This window comes from Sceloporus occidentalis, unplaced genomic scaffold (assembly GCF_023333645.1).
Source record: "Sceloporus occidentalis isolate IW3139 unplaced genomic scaffold, rSceOcc1.0.p SCAF_39, whole genome shotgun sequence".
Classification (NCBI taxonomy): Eukaryota; Metazoa; Chordata; class Lepidosauria; order Squamata; family Phrynosomatidae; genus Sceloporus; species Sceloporus occidentalis.
Window position 1 is genome coordinate 8,715,824 of NW_028317019.1, and position 18,920 is coordinate 8,734,743.

General features: G+C 42.0%; 1 protein-coding gene across 1 annotated transcript in view; it reads left to right on the plus strand.

Annotated features, from left to right (window-relative positions):
• Nucleotides 1-7,250, plus strand: part of LOC149290532 (uncharacterized) — a 29,793-nt gene extending 22,543 nt beyond the window's left edge. The window contains exons 5-6 of the mRNA XM_089489373.1: nt 975-982; nt 5,701-7,250. Of these exons, the coding sequence (XP_089345499.1) occupies nt 975-982; nt 5,701-6,767 (1,075 nt within the window). The 3' untranslated portion in view covers nt 6,768-7,250. The remainder of the gene's footprint in view (nt 1-974; nt 983-5,700) is intronic.
• Nucleotides 7,251-18,920: the final 11,670 nt, after the last annotated feature.

Here is an 18,920-nt window from a genome sequence, read left to right on the forward strand (position 1 = left end):
AGAGGAGGCTAGTCCCCCAAAAAGGCCAAAAGTGGCTCCTTTGGGAGGTTTTAAAAGCCTCCCCAGTTTCCTTATTAATAGATTTTCAGGCAAGAAGGAAGGAGACAGACCAGAATAACTCATATTACCAAGAATGAAACAAACAAACATATAAACAAATAACAACAAAAATAAGGATTAGGCACTAAAACAAATTACTTATTTTTTAAAGGAAAACCATTATTAGGAGGGTAAAAAGAAGAATTGGGTGCTTTCTATCCTTTTAAAACCGACTCACGCTGTATCTACACTGCAGAAATAATCCATTTCGAAACCGCATTAACTCTCCTAGCTCCATCCTATGGAATCCTGGGATTTGTAATTCATTGTGGTATCAGCTATCTGTCACAGAAGGCTAAGTGGCCCAAAGGTAAAATCCCAGGATTCCATAGCACTGAAAGGTTTAAGTGGTGCCAAAGTACTTTATTTCTATAGTGTGGATGCAGCCTTCTTGGGAAAGTGGCTGATGCTGGAGAAAATCAATGGGGACCTCTGGAGGTTTCAGCAGATGGTTTATTTGTTTATTTATTTATTTATGATGCACTCATTTCACAACTAGCTATGGGTACATAACCAGGGCCCTCTCCAATTCCCCATCCCCTGATCCCCCACCACCCTAAGAAGGCATGGAGTATCTGTTTTGTAGGGGAACTCCAGTGAATCTATGCTAGGTCTAGGGGGCTTTGTTTGGTGCAGAGGGAGGAAGGGGATGCCCACCTCTGCATCGGCCCAAAGAAGGCATATGTCACCAGCAGGATCCTGTTCTCTTTGAGTGACGCAGTGTTTCTTGCCAAGCCAATCCTAACCCTGGTCCCTTTTCTCAGGAACTTCATCTCGGCCTCCTTGTACACAGCTTTGGGCCTCTCTTGCTGGAAGTGACCAAGTGTAGGGCCACCAGGACCCCTGCCCACCTGATGGCCAACACAGAGGCCAAGCAGAGGGAGTTGGGCTCCAACAGAATGAGGCTGCCCAGGAACAACAGCTCTTTGGTAAGTTGCCATCCTGACTATTCATTTCATCTGTGTCTGGGCCGGCTCATGAAAGCAAGCGGAGAACATACTGTCCCAGTTTGGCAGAGAGAGTCCTGGTTAATTCTCTGTCACCTCATTTTTTCAGGGGCTTTGAAAATGTCCTATTTCACTCTCCTCCTCCCACTTTCCCCCTTCTCCTCAGGTCAGTTCAGTTGCTGCAAAATGTGTTACAAGTTCAAAATAGTGTGCATCCCATCAACTCAAAAGAGGGGCGAGGGGAGGCGAAAAGGTGGCACGGTCTAGCCCTTGCCAGGAGTCGGAGGCACAAGCAAACTACTGTACCCTTCCTCGCTTGTGTGATCTTCATTGGCCATCTTGATCCCCTTCTGGTGTTGCTTGTCCACATGTGTCTTCTTTTCCCCGTCTGTGAAATGCTGGGGGCTATAGAAAAATATCTCTGGACCTAAATTGAAGGTGGGCCCAGTGGCCCTCAAGCCATGAGCACTCCCCAGAACTGTTTTTTAAAAATGAAATTTGCCTCTGAAATTAGGTGAGATATGGCTAAATGATTCATTGGTGACTAAATGTACTATACATGTTGAGATAGTCAGTATCTTAATCAATCAATAATATCTCAGACATGGCCTAAATTATATTCTTTATTATATTGTTTATTATACTGAAAGGATTCAAGACAAACTGGATCTCAAAGGCTGTAGCTTTTTCCTTGCTTGCAGAATTTAAAGTTTATTTCCTGGACTGAATTCTGAAGTATTGAAATATTATTTGCAATACACCATGTGTTTTCCTCCGCTTTTGTTTAGTCACTCTCTGGATGAGGGCTATTTTCTGTTGCAGGTGACCTTTGCGGATGTGGCGGTATATTTCACCGAGGAGGAATGGAAACTATTGACAAAGAAGCAGAAACTTATGTACAGTTCCGTTATGATAGAAAATTATGAGAATGTGGCCTTTGTGGGTAAGGAACCTGAATCCATTGCCCTTCCTGTGAAGACTGAGGGCCCTTTCATAATCTACTGTCAGAGCGCTATGATTCCCCTTTAGAATGATAGAATCAAAGAGTTGAAATAGACCACAAGGACCATCCGGATCAATCTTCTGCCATGCAGGAACAGACATTCAAAACACCCCCGAGAGATGGCCATCCAGCCTCTGTTTAAAGACCTTCAAAGAAAGAGACTCCACCAAACTCTGAGGGAGTATATTCCACTTTTGAAGAGCTCTTACTATCAGGAAGTTACTCCTAAAGGTTAAGTGGAATCTCTTGTCCCTGTGACTTGCATCCATTGTTCCATGTCTTTTTCTCTGGAGTAGCAAAAAGCAAGCTTGCTCCATCCAGAATATGACATCTCTTCAAATATTTGAACAGGGCTGTCATATCCACTCTTAACCTTCTCTTCTCCAAGCTAAACATATCCAGCTCCCTAAGTCATTCCTCAGAGAGCATGGTTTCCAGACCATTCACCATTTTGGTTTCTTTCTTCTGGACACGCTCCAGCTTCTAAACATCAGTTTGAATTGTGGTGCCCAGAACTGGACACAGGATTATTGCAAGTGAGCCCTGACCAAAACAGAATAGAGTGACACTATTACTTTCCTTGATCTTGACACTATACTCCTATTGATACAGCCTAGGATCACATTGGCTTTTTTAGCTGCTGCATCACACTCTTGACACATGTTCAACTTGTGCTCTACTACCATTCCTAGTTCCCTTTCACATGTAATTTAACTGTCATAACAACTTCCTGTGGAATCTTGGAATTTCTAGTTTTAGTGAGGCACTATTGTTCTCCACTTTGTAAGGATTCTAAATATCAAATCCTAAACTGCCAATTCTGGAATTTTGTGGGAAGGAGCCATGGAGATTAATGCTTTTTGCCTCCAAATGGTCCTTATGCCATTCCTGATCAAGTTTCCTGGCTTTTGTAGCCCCTCTTCCAGCCTTTTTTGGCTCTGAAGAGGCTGTTTTAATGCTCATCCCTGGCACGTGACCCTCACTAATATCAAAAACCAGGTCCCAGACTCCTTCTTCTGCCTTTCCTAATGCATTAGTTGTATATTGATTGCCCTGCCTTTCTCAAGAAATGAACCTCAAAGTGTCCCTTTTATGCATCACACTCTGTGGATGTGTGTCTGTGATAGAGAGATGGAGGGAATGTGAAAAACAGAAAGGCAGGAAAGAGATGCTGAGGGTTAAATGGTAAAGCAGTGCAGATGGGCAAGAGGGAAGGTTGGAGATCGGAGGGAGAAAGGGAAGGGGATCCAGCCTCTGGGAGCCAGGAGGGGAAGGCAGCAGCAAAGCCAGGATCGCCTGGCTCTGTGCGGAGAGGAAGGGACCTCTGGGAAGGGCCAGAAGAGGGGCCTTGGGGATTGGGAGGCAGCCAGCAACCATTCAGATAATAATAATAGGTTTTATTTGTATTTACCTGTAAAATAGCCACAAAACAACAATAGCATCTTTTTACACACAGTAAAAAAACAAGTTGCTTAAAACTCAATTCGGGACAAATAAAAACATTGTATAAAATGCACAATTGCGATCAGAAGTGGGATTTTTCCTTAAGTTCTTTACAAGAGGTCGGGTGGGTAAGCCTGCCGGAAGGGATCTGTCTTAAGTGCTTTCTTGAAAGCATCCAAGGTGGTGATAAGACAGATCTCCTCCGGCAAGTTGTTCCATAACTTGGGGGCCATGGCTATGTACGCTCTGTGGGAAGTTGTTCTTAGCCTGACCTTTGGGTAATCTAATAAAGTCTTCCCAGATGTTCTGAGAGTGTGGGGCATATTGTGTAGGGAGAGGCCTTCCCTCAAGAAGCTCGGGCCCAAGCCATGTAGGGCTTTAAAAGTAATAATCATCACTGTGTATTGCACCTGGAAGCTAATTGGCAGCCAATATAGAGATTTTAGAACTGGTGTTATATGGTCTGACCTAGATGTTCCGGTGACCAATTTGGTGCAGCATTTTGAACTAATTGAAGCTTCCGAACTTGGTACAAAGGTAGCCCCATGTAGAACACTGAACTTAAGAACTGAACTTGAAATCAGGCCCTTGTTTTCATACATATTAAGGGTTCCATTTAGCAATTATAAGCAATGTCTATGAAGAGAGGAAAGAGTAACACAAAAACTCCTTTTTCTCTAATGTTTCTTTTCCATCCTAAGCTTGCTTAGCTCCGTGGTTGATTCCAGAGGCCCTTTGTCACTCGAAATGCTGGAGTCTGGGGAGGACACTCCCAAGAGCTATGCTTTTAGGGGAATTTCATACTTAGCCCAAAGGAGAGATTGGGGCAACAGTGACCTCGGGATTCATCCCAACTATACCAGGCCCAGAAGCACACAGAACTCCAGAGGCATTTCAAATAGTTTTTTGTGTTTTATTTAGGGGAAAAGCAAAATACACGCATACACAGACATATACACATATAGGTGTTTACACACACACACACACACAAGAACTGAGTAACAAAGGTGGGAGTGGTGAATACTTTGCAAATGGTAATACATTACCTAGATGGATCTTGATTCCAATTGCTGAAGGTCCAGAAAGGGGAGAGAGGTTAGTAAGTCCTGTGGCAAGTGGGGCTGGCGAGTGTAGTGAGATGTACACCAATGGACTGTCTGTCTGCAACTGGACTGAAACTAAAGAACAGCCGGTTGGGGCTGATATTTATACTGAAGTCGTTGCTTGGGGGCAGAAACCGAGCATTCAAAAAGGTTTAAATTGCTTTAGGATGTTTCCTGGGTGGGGAAAGAATTGTCTGAAACTGAAATAAATGCAATGGGTGCTTGGTGAAATACTTCAGCCAAACAGGATTGTCACACTGGCTCTTAGGTCCTTCTTGGATCTGAATTCTGATCCGATTCACAAGCCAGTGTATAGCACAGTCTGAAGGCGACACTCCCAGAGCTCAACAATAACATAGCAGAGTACAGAAGCAATTCTCCAGATATAGGCATTGGCAATGCACAAACCACTTTCCACACTTAAAAATTACTCACACACAGTTGATTTGCTCAAAGTCCTTAGAAGTTCTTTATCTTGAATTGCAATATAAAACAAATATTTACCAACTTTCCTCTCTGACTTCTATCCATTTCACAATCTCTTACACACCCAACTCCAACCCACACCAATCCGCATGTGAGTTGTATACTGTATTGGCTGTGAGTCATATCCTCGTGCCAAACAGCATGAAGTGACCTCTGCAGTTAGCTTGCATCATGCCATGAGCTCTGACTCAACACTCTATGGCAGTCTCACAGGAAATGATGCCACTTTTCAGTTGAAATAGTTTTATATACATTTAATGGAATATTTTATAACTGCCTGACTATCTCCTTCCACTGATTTCCTCATGGCAGTTCCCCTTCAATCACTTCTTTAGTAGCTCCTATGAGTAAGAATACAGTCATTATATGGATTTGGGGGCATCTAGAACAGGGTCATGCTCAGTTCACTCACACCAACTTTGTTAATTTAATCTCAAATAGGGAGGGGTGAACGTGGGGCTAAATCTTGGGGTAACACATTCCTCTCCTAACACTGATATTCAGTTTTGCCTGTCATTGTCCTCCTTTACAGAAGAATTTGTCAGTCACAAGAAAGTCCACACAAGAAAGAAGCCACATAAATGCCAGCACTGTGGGAAATATTTTGCTTACATGTCAGTCCTAGTCATGCATCTGAGAGTCCACACAGGAGAGAAGCCATACAAATGCCAGCGTTGTGGAAAATGTTTTTCTTGGAAGTCAGAACTAGTGAGACATCAGAGAGTCCACACAGGAGAGAAGCCCTACAAATGCCAGCATTGTGGGAAATGTTTTTATTTGAAGTCAGACCTAGTGACACATCAGAGAGTCCACACAGGAGAGAAGCCATACAAATGCCAGTGTTGTGGGAGATGTTTTTCTTCAAAGCCATACCTATTGGCTCATCAGAGAGTCCACACAGGAGAGAAGCCTTACAAATGCCAGCGTTGTGGGAGATGTTTTTCTTCAAAGCCATACCTATTGGCTCATCAGAGAGTCCACACAGGAGAGAAGCCTTACAAATGCCAGTGTTGTGGGAGATGTTTTTCTTCAAAATCATACCTATTGGCTCATCAGAGAGTCCACACAGGAGAGAAGCCTTACAAATGCCAGCGTTGTGGGAAATGTGTTTCTTCAAAGTCATACCTATTGGCACATCAGAGAGTCCACACAGGAGAGAAGCCATACAAATGCCAGCGTTGTGGGAAATGTGTTTCTTCAAAGTCATACCTATTGGCACATCAGAGAATCCACACAGGAGAGAACCCAAACATATGCCAGCATTGTGGGAAATGTTTTTCTTCAAAGTCAAACCTATTGGCACATCAGAGAGTCCACACAGGAGAGAAGCCTTACAAATGCCAGCGTTGTGGGAAATGTGTTTCTTCAAAGTCATACCTATTGGCACATCAGAGAGTCCACACAGGAGAGAAGCCATACAAATGCCAGGATTGTGGGAAATGTGTTTCTTCAAAGTCATACCTATTGGCACATCAGAGAGTCCACACAGGAGAGAACCCAAACAAATGCCAGGATTGTGGGAAATGTTTTTCTTCCAAGTCATACCTATTGGCACATCAGAGAGTCCACACAGGAGAGAAGCCATACAAATGCCAGCATTGTGGCAAATGTTTTTCATTGAAATCAAGCCTAGTGAGACATCAGACAGTCCACACAGGAAAGAAGCCACACAAATCCCAGAAATGAACTGACATTATATTTGTCAATAAGCAATACTAAAGAATATATTTTAAATCCTGTGGTGATAAGAAAAGGCCCTTGTGATTTCGTGTGTTAGGTTTGTGTGTCCATATGTCTCTTTATGTTTTTCAGTTATATTTTGTGGAGTTGAGGTTTTAATTTCCATTAGTATAGATTATTGCTTTAGTTTATAAATTTGAGTGGGGATCATGGTGGTGGAATAGGTTAGCTAGACAGAGGGGTGGGATTGGCTGCAGCTGATTAGAACAGTTATGGGAATGATGGCATTTGGAATTTGTTCGATGTTGGCTGAAGAAAGTTGGGGACAGGTATTAACAGAAAGGGCTAGTTTGTGAGAATGGCAAAGGGGGCTTTGTTATCTGTGGGACATAGACTGTGGGAATTGGAGGGGGGCTAGGTTTGGAAGAGGGTGATGTTTTAGGTTTTGGGGTTTTAATGTTTGGTTTGGGGAGGGCAGCTCTGACTTAAACACTGAATTTCTGATTATGTGTTTGCAATAAAGTTTTTGTTGTTTCAACACACTGGACTCATTGGTGTACAGAAATTCTGCATTTGCACAAAATGTACCCTTTCTTCTCTCCTCAGCCCTCAGCTCCTTTCCCAGTCATAAAAACAGAGGCAAACACACATATATACTCAGAGAGACAGAACTATATGTACAAACCAGAGCCTTCCCAGCCTTTCCCTCCTGAGTCCAGCTCCGCAGCTTGGGCTCCATTCCGGAAGGAAGGAAAAAAAGGCCGTATTCCTTCCCTTCTTCCAAAGGCCGCCAGCGGAATAAGCAGCAGCAGCAGCAGCAAAGGCCTTACGATCCCTGCGCATGCTGAGAAGGGGTCTTTGGGGCATCTGCGCATGCAGACTCTCAGCCCCTGAAGCTGCTCTAAGTGTGGGAAGTGGGGAGAGCCCTCATTCATTTGGGGGAATCTCATGGTTCTGGGATCACACTGAAAGGACCTTGGACCCCCTTGAAGCGATGTATGTTAGGAGAAGGAAGGAATACAGGAATGAAAGTGCCAAGGGAAGAGAAGCATAAAGGGACTGCTGAAGTCGGGGGGGGGGGGGGTTGGATCTGGGACCTGTTTCAGGCACCTTCCTCCTGGAACCCATTATTAGAGCCTTCCACAGCTAACTATGATGCTTTAAATGACTATTTCACAGATAATATCTCTCAGATAAGAGCCAAATTGGACGTCAGCATTATTGCAGAGGCTGTAAGTGAGGTGTCCATAAGTAAGATCATACTGGATCAATTTGAATCTGAGTACTGAGGATGTGGACAAGCTCCTTGGAAGTGTGAAGAGGAGAACTTGCCCTCCCAACCCTTGCCCTTTTTATATCACCTGAAATATATCATAGATACATCTCTTAGTTAGGGCTATTTTCCATCATGCTTAAAAGAAGCGGTGCTACGGCCCTTTATGGAAAAGCCCTTCTTAGATCCCATGGAGATGAACAATTACAGACCGGTCTCCCATCTTTCATTTCTAACCAACATAATTTTGAGGGCAGTTGCTCTTCATCTCCAAGCGGTCTTTTTCAAACTGGCCTCAGGATGGGATACGGAGTCGAAACTGTTATGGTTGCCTTAGTAAATTATCTTTGCTTCAAGGGGGGATGTAACTTACCAAACTTTAAGGTGTATAATTATGCAACTTGTCTCAAATGGTTAGAAGAATGGTTCAAATTAGTAAACAAGAATTTATTGAATACAGAAAAAGCTAACCTGAATCTTGGTATACATGCATATATGTGGTATACAAAACCAAAAGATAATGATACTTTTAACCATCATGTTATAAGAAGATCATTGCTTAAAGTATGGTATAAAATGAGAAATCAATTTTGGGTGTAATTGCAAGAAGCCTATTACAATAGAACAAAGGACAATGATACTCCATGGCTAAGTTACGGAGATTTAATAAACCAAACACCAGAAGGAAAATACAATATGAAATCTATGGAAGAACTTAATGAAAGAGGAAACATGAAGGACTGGTTTTTATAGAACCAATTAAACAATCGTTTTAAGGCAGAAAATAAATCTCCTGGGTTAACGATGGATATCAATGAAATAGATAAAATTATGATGGACAAAAAAGGTAAACACATATCCAAATGTTATAAACTATTAAAAGAAAGAGATCCATAAGATGAAATTATTAAACACAGCATGATAAGATGAGCACGTGATATAAATAAAACTATAACTATAGAGGAATGGGGAAAATCGTGGAAAGGAACAAATAAATTCACTCTGTGCCAAAACTATAAAGAAAATGATATCAAAATGTTATAGAGGTGGTATCTAACCCCCCAAAACCCACCAGATATACAAAACTGGCAATACTAAGTGCTGGAAATGTGGGGAACCTGAGGGAAGCTTCTTTCATATTGGTGGACATGCATTAAAGCTAAAGGATTCTGGCAAAGGATTCATGGAACCATCCAAAACATACTTGATATGAATATCCCCTTTGAACCAAATTTATTTTTACTAAACATGACACACAACATAAAGTCAGTAAAATACAACAGAATTGTTTTATATATGGTCTCATGTGCAAGGATCTTATTTGCTCAAATTTGGAAATCTACAATTAATCCTTCTATCGAACATTGGTTGATTAAGATATATGAAGCTAGACATATGGATATAGTATCTGCCTTACTAAGAGGGAAACCAAAAGAAGATTTAGAAATGGAATGGAGTTGTCTTAAAACATTTGAAGAAAAGGGTGGTAACATTCCGTTAAATTAATAGTTAATGTTTGGTCGATATTTGGTAATTTAAATGCTATCATGGGAATGTCTCAGTGTAATAAAAAAATGAAAATAAGAAAAGGAAGACCCACATCCTTGTTGTGGGGAGTGCCACACACGGAGTTGTATAGCCACATTCTGTGCTGCTCCTGGCCTTGCTGCAGGTGAGCCATTGACAGTTCGAGGGTGGCGACACGCTCCAACGCTGCAATGGTCAAAGGAAGTGTTTAGACTTTGCTTGTTGTTTCTTGCTCCCTTCACCCTTAAATGTAGGGGCCATTCAGACTACATTTTACCCTGGTTCCCAAACCGGTTTAAAAGTTCGAAGTTCACACTCGCAGTGATTTTAACACAACTCGATCAGGGGCTTGAGCAAGAGATCCAGGGCAAATCCCCTTAGTGTGGTTTTCTGGAAGCGGACTATTGACCCTTTCCTTTTGAAAACAACCGGCTCTTCCCTGCTGCCGGCAAATATGAACTCAGCCCCAGTCATGATCGGATCAAGTTCAGGGGGTAGATGACCCCGATTGAGGTAAAGGGCAGTAGGAACTTGTTTCCGGGGAGATTCGATATGGGGGCACCTGGATCTGCCCAGTTCTGTCCAGGGCAAATGAGGGAGTGGGAATGGGGCCTTTGTGAAGGTGGGGGGACTGGCCTTCCTGGTGCTGGCCCTCCAGGTGAGCCATGCATTGGGCAAGGAGTCCCTCTCCTCATCGCTTGCAGCCTCTGGTTCCGCTGGAGGCAGGGCTCTTCTCCAGCATCACCTGGAACAATTGACCAGAACAATGGACAGCAACAGATGGATGTGTGCATGTGTGTTTCTGCATATACATCTGTACGTGTGTGTGTGTGTGTGTATGGAATGTTTCAAGTCTATAGATCTTGCATACAATGCCCATAGATACATCTATACATACCCATAGATATCTGGCTGAACGTCTGCATGGGTACGCAAACGTATTTAAATATATATATATATATATATATAGAGAGAGAGAGAGAGAGAGAGAGAGACCGACAGGCAGACAGACAGACAGAGACAGAGAGAGAGAGAGACAGACAGATATGCCAGCACATGTTGGATCATATATATATATATATATATATATATATATATATATATAAACACATTTATATATACTCTTCTACTTGCATACAATTTAAACATAAGCAAATGCATGGAGAAATATGTGCATGTATATATCCCCCAGGTTCTGGTCAATATCAGCATGTGTATATAATTATAATTGTGTATATGTTTACTTCCGGTCATAACAGCATAACTGCCCTGCGATTCCTGTAATTGGAATGTTTATACTTTGTGATGTTTTTATGATGTGTATTTTACACATGATTGCCTCCTCAGGGCTGCCATTGGCTGGAATCCCAGGCCCTCCCTCCATCCCTGGCCCTGATTGGCTGGAATCCCAGTCCCTCCCACCATCCCTGGCCCTGATTGGCTGGAATCCCAGTCCCTGCCTCCTTGTGCTCCAACAGCCATTTTGTGTTCTGGTGGACATTTTGTGCTCCTTGTGACTGTGGGGAATAATGTTCCAGAACCTTCTCTGAGCCTCAGTTGAACAGAGGCCTCTCTTTCTCTCCTGAGGCTCCAGAGTCAGAAGGAGGCCAGGCTCCTTGGGCCAAAAGGAAGGAAGTGTGTCTCTTTTCTGAGAGGGTTTTTATATTACACAGCTCTGCTCCTTCTGGGGAACATGGGTTTTAAAAGGGATCAGAAATGGGGAGGATAGTCTTAATACAAGCCTTATTATTATTATTCAGAAACATTGGGCTTTGGTTTCTAAGAGGAGGCTAGTCCCCCAAAAAGGTGAAAAGGAGCTCCTTTGGGAGGTTTTAAAAGTCTCTCCAGTTTCCTTATTAAGAGATTTTCAGGAAAGAAGGAAGGAGACAGACCAGACCATCTCATATTATTACCAAACAAACATAGAAACAAACAAGAACAAAAAAAATAAGGATTAGACAGAAAAGCAAACTGCTTTTATTGAAAAAAAGCAAAACCATTTTTAACAGGATAAAAATCGACTTGGCTTCTTCTGTCCTTTATAACCAACTGAGTCTGTATCTGCACTCCAGAAATAATCCGGTTGGAAACCACTTTTTTTCTTTTGTAATTTATTTATAAACAATCCTTTACAAACAAAAATGAAAAAACATACCAAGACATTTGCATAACAAATACAGCTACAACAACAAAAAAGTACAAATACCTATAACATACACATAAAACATGCAATAAATAACATCCTGATATACAAAACTGTCAGAAATGTACTATTAAGTTACTTCCCAGTTAAGCTAAGATGACCCTTTTATTTAATTTACTTAAATTCCTACAAGGTATCCATACGTATTAAACCTCTAATGTTCATGTAGACTTTCCATATGATATCTGGGATCGTAAATTAATAATTAGTATTACAAAATAAATCAAAGCATGACCAGTCCTCTTTCGTTTTCTCACCTGATTTATCCCTCATGATTGCGTTACAATGTCCAATCCCTTTGCTTCTCTTAGTTTAATTATCCACTCCTCTATTTTAGGAATTTGGATGTTTTTCCAATACTGTGAGTGACCATCTACAAAATTAGTCTGGGAAATCTTTTAGCTACTTCCTTTTTCAGTTTACATGTCATATTGAGCAAAAAGATCAAAGGGTTTAAAGGAATTTCTTCCTGTAAATGCCATCAAAGAAAATGCCATCAAAGAAAACCATTATCCTGAAACATGGAAACAAGCTAATATAACTTTGCTGTTAAAACAAGATAGAGATGCAACTGAGGTAAAAAGCTATAGGCTAATTTCCTTATTAAATATGGATTATACATTATTTTCTATGATTTTGGCCCATAGACTCAAAAAGGTTCTTAAAGACTGGATTCATAAGGACCAATCAGGATTTCTCCCTCACAGAAAACTCAGTGATAAGATATGAAACATCTTAAATATAATTGAATATTTTCAAAGGCACAACGAAAAAAACACTTATCTTTTTAGAAAAGGCTTTCAATAACATAGGATGGGATATGTTATTTGCGACACTTGAAAAAATCGGAATAGGAGCTTCTTATTTAAGATGGATAAAGGCAATGTATAAAGATCAAAGAGCCAAACTAATTGTTAACTATAAAAAACAGAGGAATTTAAGATTTCTAAAGGTACAAGGCAAGCTTTCCCACTTTCACCCCTTTTGTTCATTCTGATCCTTGAAGCACTGAATAATAGGATAAGATTAGACAATAAGATCAATGGAATAAAAATTAACATACATTGAGTTTAAAGTGAGAGTCTTCTCAGACGACATTTGTATTCCCTGGAGAACCCAGAAAAGAGCACAAGACAATTGATGGATGTAATAGTGGGATTGGAATATGTTTCAGGACTAAAAGTAAACAGAGACAAAACAACATTAATAACAAAAAATATGGGGAAAAGGAAGAACAAATCCTGGAAGAAATTAGTGGATTTAAAGTGGGAAAGAAAGTTAAATATCTAGGAATAAATGTAATAATAAAAACTCATATCCATTTCACAATAACTATGAGACACATGGAAGGAAATCAGAAAAGACCTAGAAAAAGGGGGGAAATTACACTTATTGCTATTAGGAAAAATATCACTGATCCAAATGAGTTTCCTTCCTGAAATGCTGTTTCTGTTTCAAGCGATACCCATCATCCAGAATGAAAAACCCTTGAATCTATGGCAAAAGGAAATCTCAAAATTTATTTGGAATTAAAAAAGAGTCAGGATAAAAACGAAAATACTTTGTGATGACAAAAGTAGAGGAGGGCTGGGTTTACCAAACTGAAAATTTTATTATGCTGCTTGTTGTTTAGTTTGGATTAGAGAATGGGTTTTGTTAGAGAATGAACAATTATTATGTCTGAAGGGTGAACATTTAAGATTTGGGTGGCATGGATACCTAATTTACGGTAAAGAGAAAGTTCATAAAGAAAGCATAAATAATTTCGTAAGAAAATCTCTATTGAAGATCTGGGGGAAAAACAAGTGTAGAATATGTCCAAAAATACCTTTATGGTGTTTGCCGCATGAGGCTCTTTTCGGGAGGAAAGGTATCCAGAAAACTAAATGGTTAAGATACAAGGATGTCCTGAAAGAATCGCAAGGAAAACTAGAGATCAAAACACAAGAAGAACCTAAAGAATCTGTCCTAGATTGTCACTGGTATCTTTATCGTCAAATGAGGGAGAGGTTTAAAATAGATGTGGAATTAGAAGGAATACAAAATGCAAAATGGGAATTGTGGAAGCCATGCTCCATGTTCATTCCATGCCTGATGAGAGCGTTGGGTGAGAGGCATTGGAGAAGCATACAGCTGTGTTTCTCTAGCCAGAAGCCAAAGGAAGGCCTTCTCCTCTGAGGGCCACTGGGGAGGTCAGGAGGTTTGAGCAGATGATGCGCTCATTTCACATCTAGCTACAGGGACATAGCCAGGGTCCTCTCCAATTCCCATCCCCTGACCCCCCTCCACTCTCATAAGGCATGGAGTGTCAGGACCATGGTGAACAGGTCTGAGGAAATGACATGCATGTGGTCACTAGGTGGAGCTGTTGTGGAAGTCATTGACAGCTCTAGTGGCAGTTAGATGTGTCAGCATTTAAACAGTGCATCATTGGAATGTTGATGCAACTGTCAACTGTCATTCTCAACTGTCACTGAGGAAGAGTCAGACAGTGTGTGCCTCAGAGTGGGTTGTTACTGGTGTGGATAGTGGAGGGTGTAGATGTATATAGTGTTGTACACAGTGGAACTTCTTATAGGAATAAAAGCCTCATCTGAGAGAAGATTACAGTGTCTCTCTGCTCATTGAGAAAGCGACAGGTGTTTCTTCAGCTCACAAGTTACTGACTACAGTCAAGGTGGAGAATCTGGCGCCATATGTTAACGTGTTGCCTCATGTGTTGCGCAATATAGCAACGTCAAAAGCGTTTTAACATGTAGAAGCTATTATGTAGGGGGAGCTGCAGTGAATCTATGCTAGGTCCAGAGGGCTTTGTTTGGTGAAGAGGGAGGAAGGGGATGCTCACCTCTGCATTGGCATCTCACTAGCAGCATGCTGTTCTCTGTGTCTTTGAGTGATGCAGGGTTTCGTGACAAAGCAAGCCTAATCCTAGTCTCTTTTCTCAGGAACTTCATCTCGGCCTCCTTGTACACAGCTTTGGGGCATATTTTGCTGGAAGAGACCCAAGTGCAGGGCCACCAGGACCCCCCCCCCCTTGCCCACCTAATGGCCAACACAGAGGCCAAGCGGAGGGAGTTGGGCTCCAAGAGAAAGAGGCTGTCGAAGTACAACAACTCTTTGGTGAGTCGCCATCCTGACTATTAATTTCATTTGTGTCAGTGCTGAGGCAGCTCATGAAAGCAAGTGGAGAACATATTGTCCCAGTTTGGCTGAGAAAGTCCTGGTTAATCCTCTGTCACCCCACTTTTTCAGGGGCTTTCAAAGATGTCCCGGTTTCTCTCTCCTTCTCCCACTTTGCCTCTTCTCCTCAGCTGTCTTGGCTTGCTGCAAAATGACTTCCAAGGAGTTTGCACCCCATCAATTCAAAAAGGGAGCGAGGAGAGGAGATAAGTTGCTAGGGTCTTCCCTTGCCAGGAAGCTGAGGCAAAAGCAAACTGCTGTGCCTTTCCTAGCTTGTGTGAACTTTCTCATAAAAACTTGGGCCATCCTCACCACCTTCTGGTGTTGCTTGCACACATGTGCCTTGCTTTTCCTGTCTGTGAAATGATGGGGATATGGGAGATCCTCTCTGGATCTAAATTGGGGGTGGGCCCAGTGGCCCTCAAGTCCAGAGTGCTCCCCAGAACTCTTTTTTTAAAAATGACATTTCTTGTACTATATATTTTGGGATAGTCAGTATCCTAATTCATCCTCAATATCCCAGCCATGGCCTAAATTACAGTCGGCCCTTCTTATACATGGATTTTTTATACATGGATTCAAGCATACACGGTTTGAGAATGTTCCAAAAAAGTATAAATTTACCTTGATTTTCCATTTTTTATAAGGGACACCATTTTGCTATGTCATTATGTTTAATGGGACTTGAACATACACGGATTTTGTTATACACGGGGGATCTTGGAACCTCAGCATATAACAAGGGTCCACTGTATATTGTTTATTATATTATATTGAAAGGATTCGAGACAAAGTGGATCTCAAAGGCAGTAGCTTTTTTCTTGCTAACAGAATTTAAAGTTTATATCCTGTACTGAATTCTGAAGTGATGAAATACTAATATTTGAATATGCACCATGTGCTTTCCTCCCCTTTTGCTTAGTCACTCTCTGGATGAGGGCTTTTTTCTATTTCAGGTGACCTTTGCAGATGTGGCAGTATATTTCTCCGAAGATGAATGGAATCTGTTGACGAAGAAACAGAAACTTTTGTACAATTATGTAATGATGGACAATTATGAGAATGTGGCTTCTGTAGGTAAGGAACCTGAATCTATTGCTCTTTCTATAAAGACTATGGTCCCTTTCATACTATATTATCATGTCGCTTTGGTTCCACTAGAATTATAGAATCATAGAGTTGGAATAGACCACAAGGGCCATCCAGTTGAACCTCCTTCTGCCATGTAGGAATACACATTCAAATCACCCCCAAGAGATGGCCATCCAGCCTCTCTTTAAAGACCTCCAAAGAAGAGGACTCCACCAAACTCTAAGGGAGTATATTCCACTGTCAAAGATCTCTTACTGTCACAAAGTTCCTCCTAATGTTTAGGTGGAACCTCTTTCCCTGTGTCTTGCATCCATTGTGGTGTCTCCTTTTCTCTGTAGCAGCAAAAAGCAAGCCTGCTCCTTGCGCAACATGACACCCTTTCAACTATTTAAACATGGATATCATATCCACTTTTTATCTCCTTTTCTCCAGGATAAACATACCCAGCTCTCTAAGCTGCTCCTCATAGAGCTTGATGGTTTCCAGAGCCTTCACCACTTTGGTTGCCCTCCTTTGAATATTTGTCAAGATCATTTTTGAATTGTGGGGCCCAGAACTGGACACAGGATTATTCCAAGTGAGGCCTGACCAAAGCAGAATAGAGTGGCACCATTAATTCCTTTGATCTAGAAACTATACTCATATTGATGCAGCCTAGAATCACATTGGCCTTTTTAGCTGCCGCATCGCACTTTTGGCCCTTGTTCAACTTCCGGTCTACTAGGAGTCCTAGAGCCCTTTAAAGCGTAGTTTAATTGTGATAGCAACATCCTGTAGAATATTTGAATCTTTAGTTCAGTGAGGCACTATTGCTCTACAGTTTCTAAGGATTGTAAATACTCCATCCTAAACTGCCAATTCTAGGATTTTGTGGAAAGAAGCCATGGAGATTAATGCTTTTCACACCCAAATGTTCCTCAGTACATCCCTGAGCAAGTTTCCTACCTTTTTTGGCCCCTCTTCCATCCTTTTTAAGCTCTGAAGAGTCTTCTTGGTGGAAAGACCTCTCTTGGGCCTGCAGTGGCTCAGGGAGGGCCCAACAGTGTCAAAATGGCCTCCACTTCCCCAAAGGGATGCTGTGGGATGTTGAGGGGCAAAATATTATTTCATCCCCCCCCCCCCCAGCAATACAATGTGGGGTGGCCCCCTCAGTAGTCCTTGCCTGTCTTATAGATGTTTTATGGCTCCTCCCTGGCCCTTGACCCTCACAAAAATTGGAGTCCGGGCCCAGCCCCCTTGCTCTGCCTTTGCCAATGAGTTATTTGTATATTGATTATCCTGCCTTTCTCAACAAATGGACCTCAACCAATCCCTTTTATGCACCACACTCTGTGGGTATGTGTCTGTAATAGAGAGACGGAGGGAAAGTGAAATATTTAAAGGCAGGGAAGAGATGCTGAAAATGAGATGCTGAAGCAGTGCAGATAGGCAAGAGGGAAGATTGTAGACAGGGACGTAGCCAAGGGGGGTTCTGCCGCACCCAAGCCCCAATATAATGGTGGCATTTGGTCTGGACCCCCTTCCTAAAATCCTGGCTACGTCCCTGTTGTAGAGCGGATGGAAAAAGGGAAGGGGCTCAGGCAGATGGGAGCCAGGAGGGGAAAGCAGGAGCAAAGCCAGGATTGCCTAGCTCTTTGCAGAGAGGAAGGGAATCTGGGAAGGGCCAGGAGAGGCGCCTTGGGGATTGGGAGGCAGCCATGGACCTGACAGATTTTAAGACCTGAAATGGTGAGAACCAGCTCAGATCCTTGTTTTGAAACATATTAAGGGGTTCCATTTAGAAATTATAAGCAATGTCTATGAAGAGAAGAAAGGACGACACCAAAATTCCTTTTTCTCTAATGTTTCTTTTCCAACTTGAGCTTGCTTAGCTCCATGGTTGATTTCAGAAGCCCTTTGTTAACCGAAATGCTGGAGTCTGGAGAGGATACTCCCAAGTGCTATGCTTTTAGGGAAATTTCATACTTAGCTCACAGAAGAGAGTGGGGCAACAGTGACCTCGGTAGTCATCCTGTTCCGCCCCCCTGGCATTAGGAGAATTCAGTGTATTCTCAAGCCCTCTTTAAATGAATGGGGCTCCGTGCAGTGGAGCGGACACGCTCCTGACAGGCACACTCGCTATTAACCCTTATGGTGCACACCACCCCTTTTCTCAGTGTAGCTTTTAATGTATGCTGCAATCCGCATAAGGCATGCCCGCGTATGACGCAAGTGCACTGTACACGCATGCACACACATATAGGTGTTCACGCACACACACAAGAACTAGGTACCAAAGGTGGGAGTGATGAACAGATGTTAGGCTTTGCTAATGGTAATACATAACCTAGATGAAACTTAATTCCAATTGCTGAGGGTCCAGAATGGGAAAGAAGTCAGTAACTCCCATCGCAAGTGGAGCTGGCGAGTGTAGTGAGGGGTTTAGTAATGTAAACCAACAGAGTGTTTATCTGCAATTGGACTGGTGCTGAAGAACAGCCAGGTGGTATATTTATACTGAAATTGTTGCTAGTGGGCAGAACCTGAGTTTTCTATAAGCTTTAAATCGCTTTAGAATGTTTCCTGGGTGGGGAAAATATTGTCCAAAATCAAATTGAATGCAATGGGTGCTTGGTGCAAATCAGGGCTGGCTCTAGACATTTGGCCACCCTAGGCGAGAAATATTTTGGTCCCCCTCCGGTAAGCCCTCAAAATGTAGGGAAAATGTAGGACATTATGTACGATAAAATGTAGGACAAATTGTAGGACGTTCAAAAATGGAGAACACAACCAACTAAAAGCCAAAAACATTAATAAAAAAACAATATAAATTCATGTTTCTCAGTCATGCTCAAAATGGAGAACATTTTGACATTCTTCCTTGGTAGGAGGTTGGGATATAGCT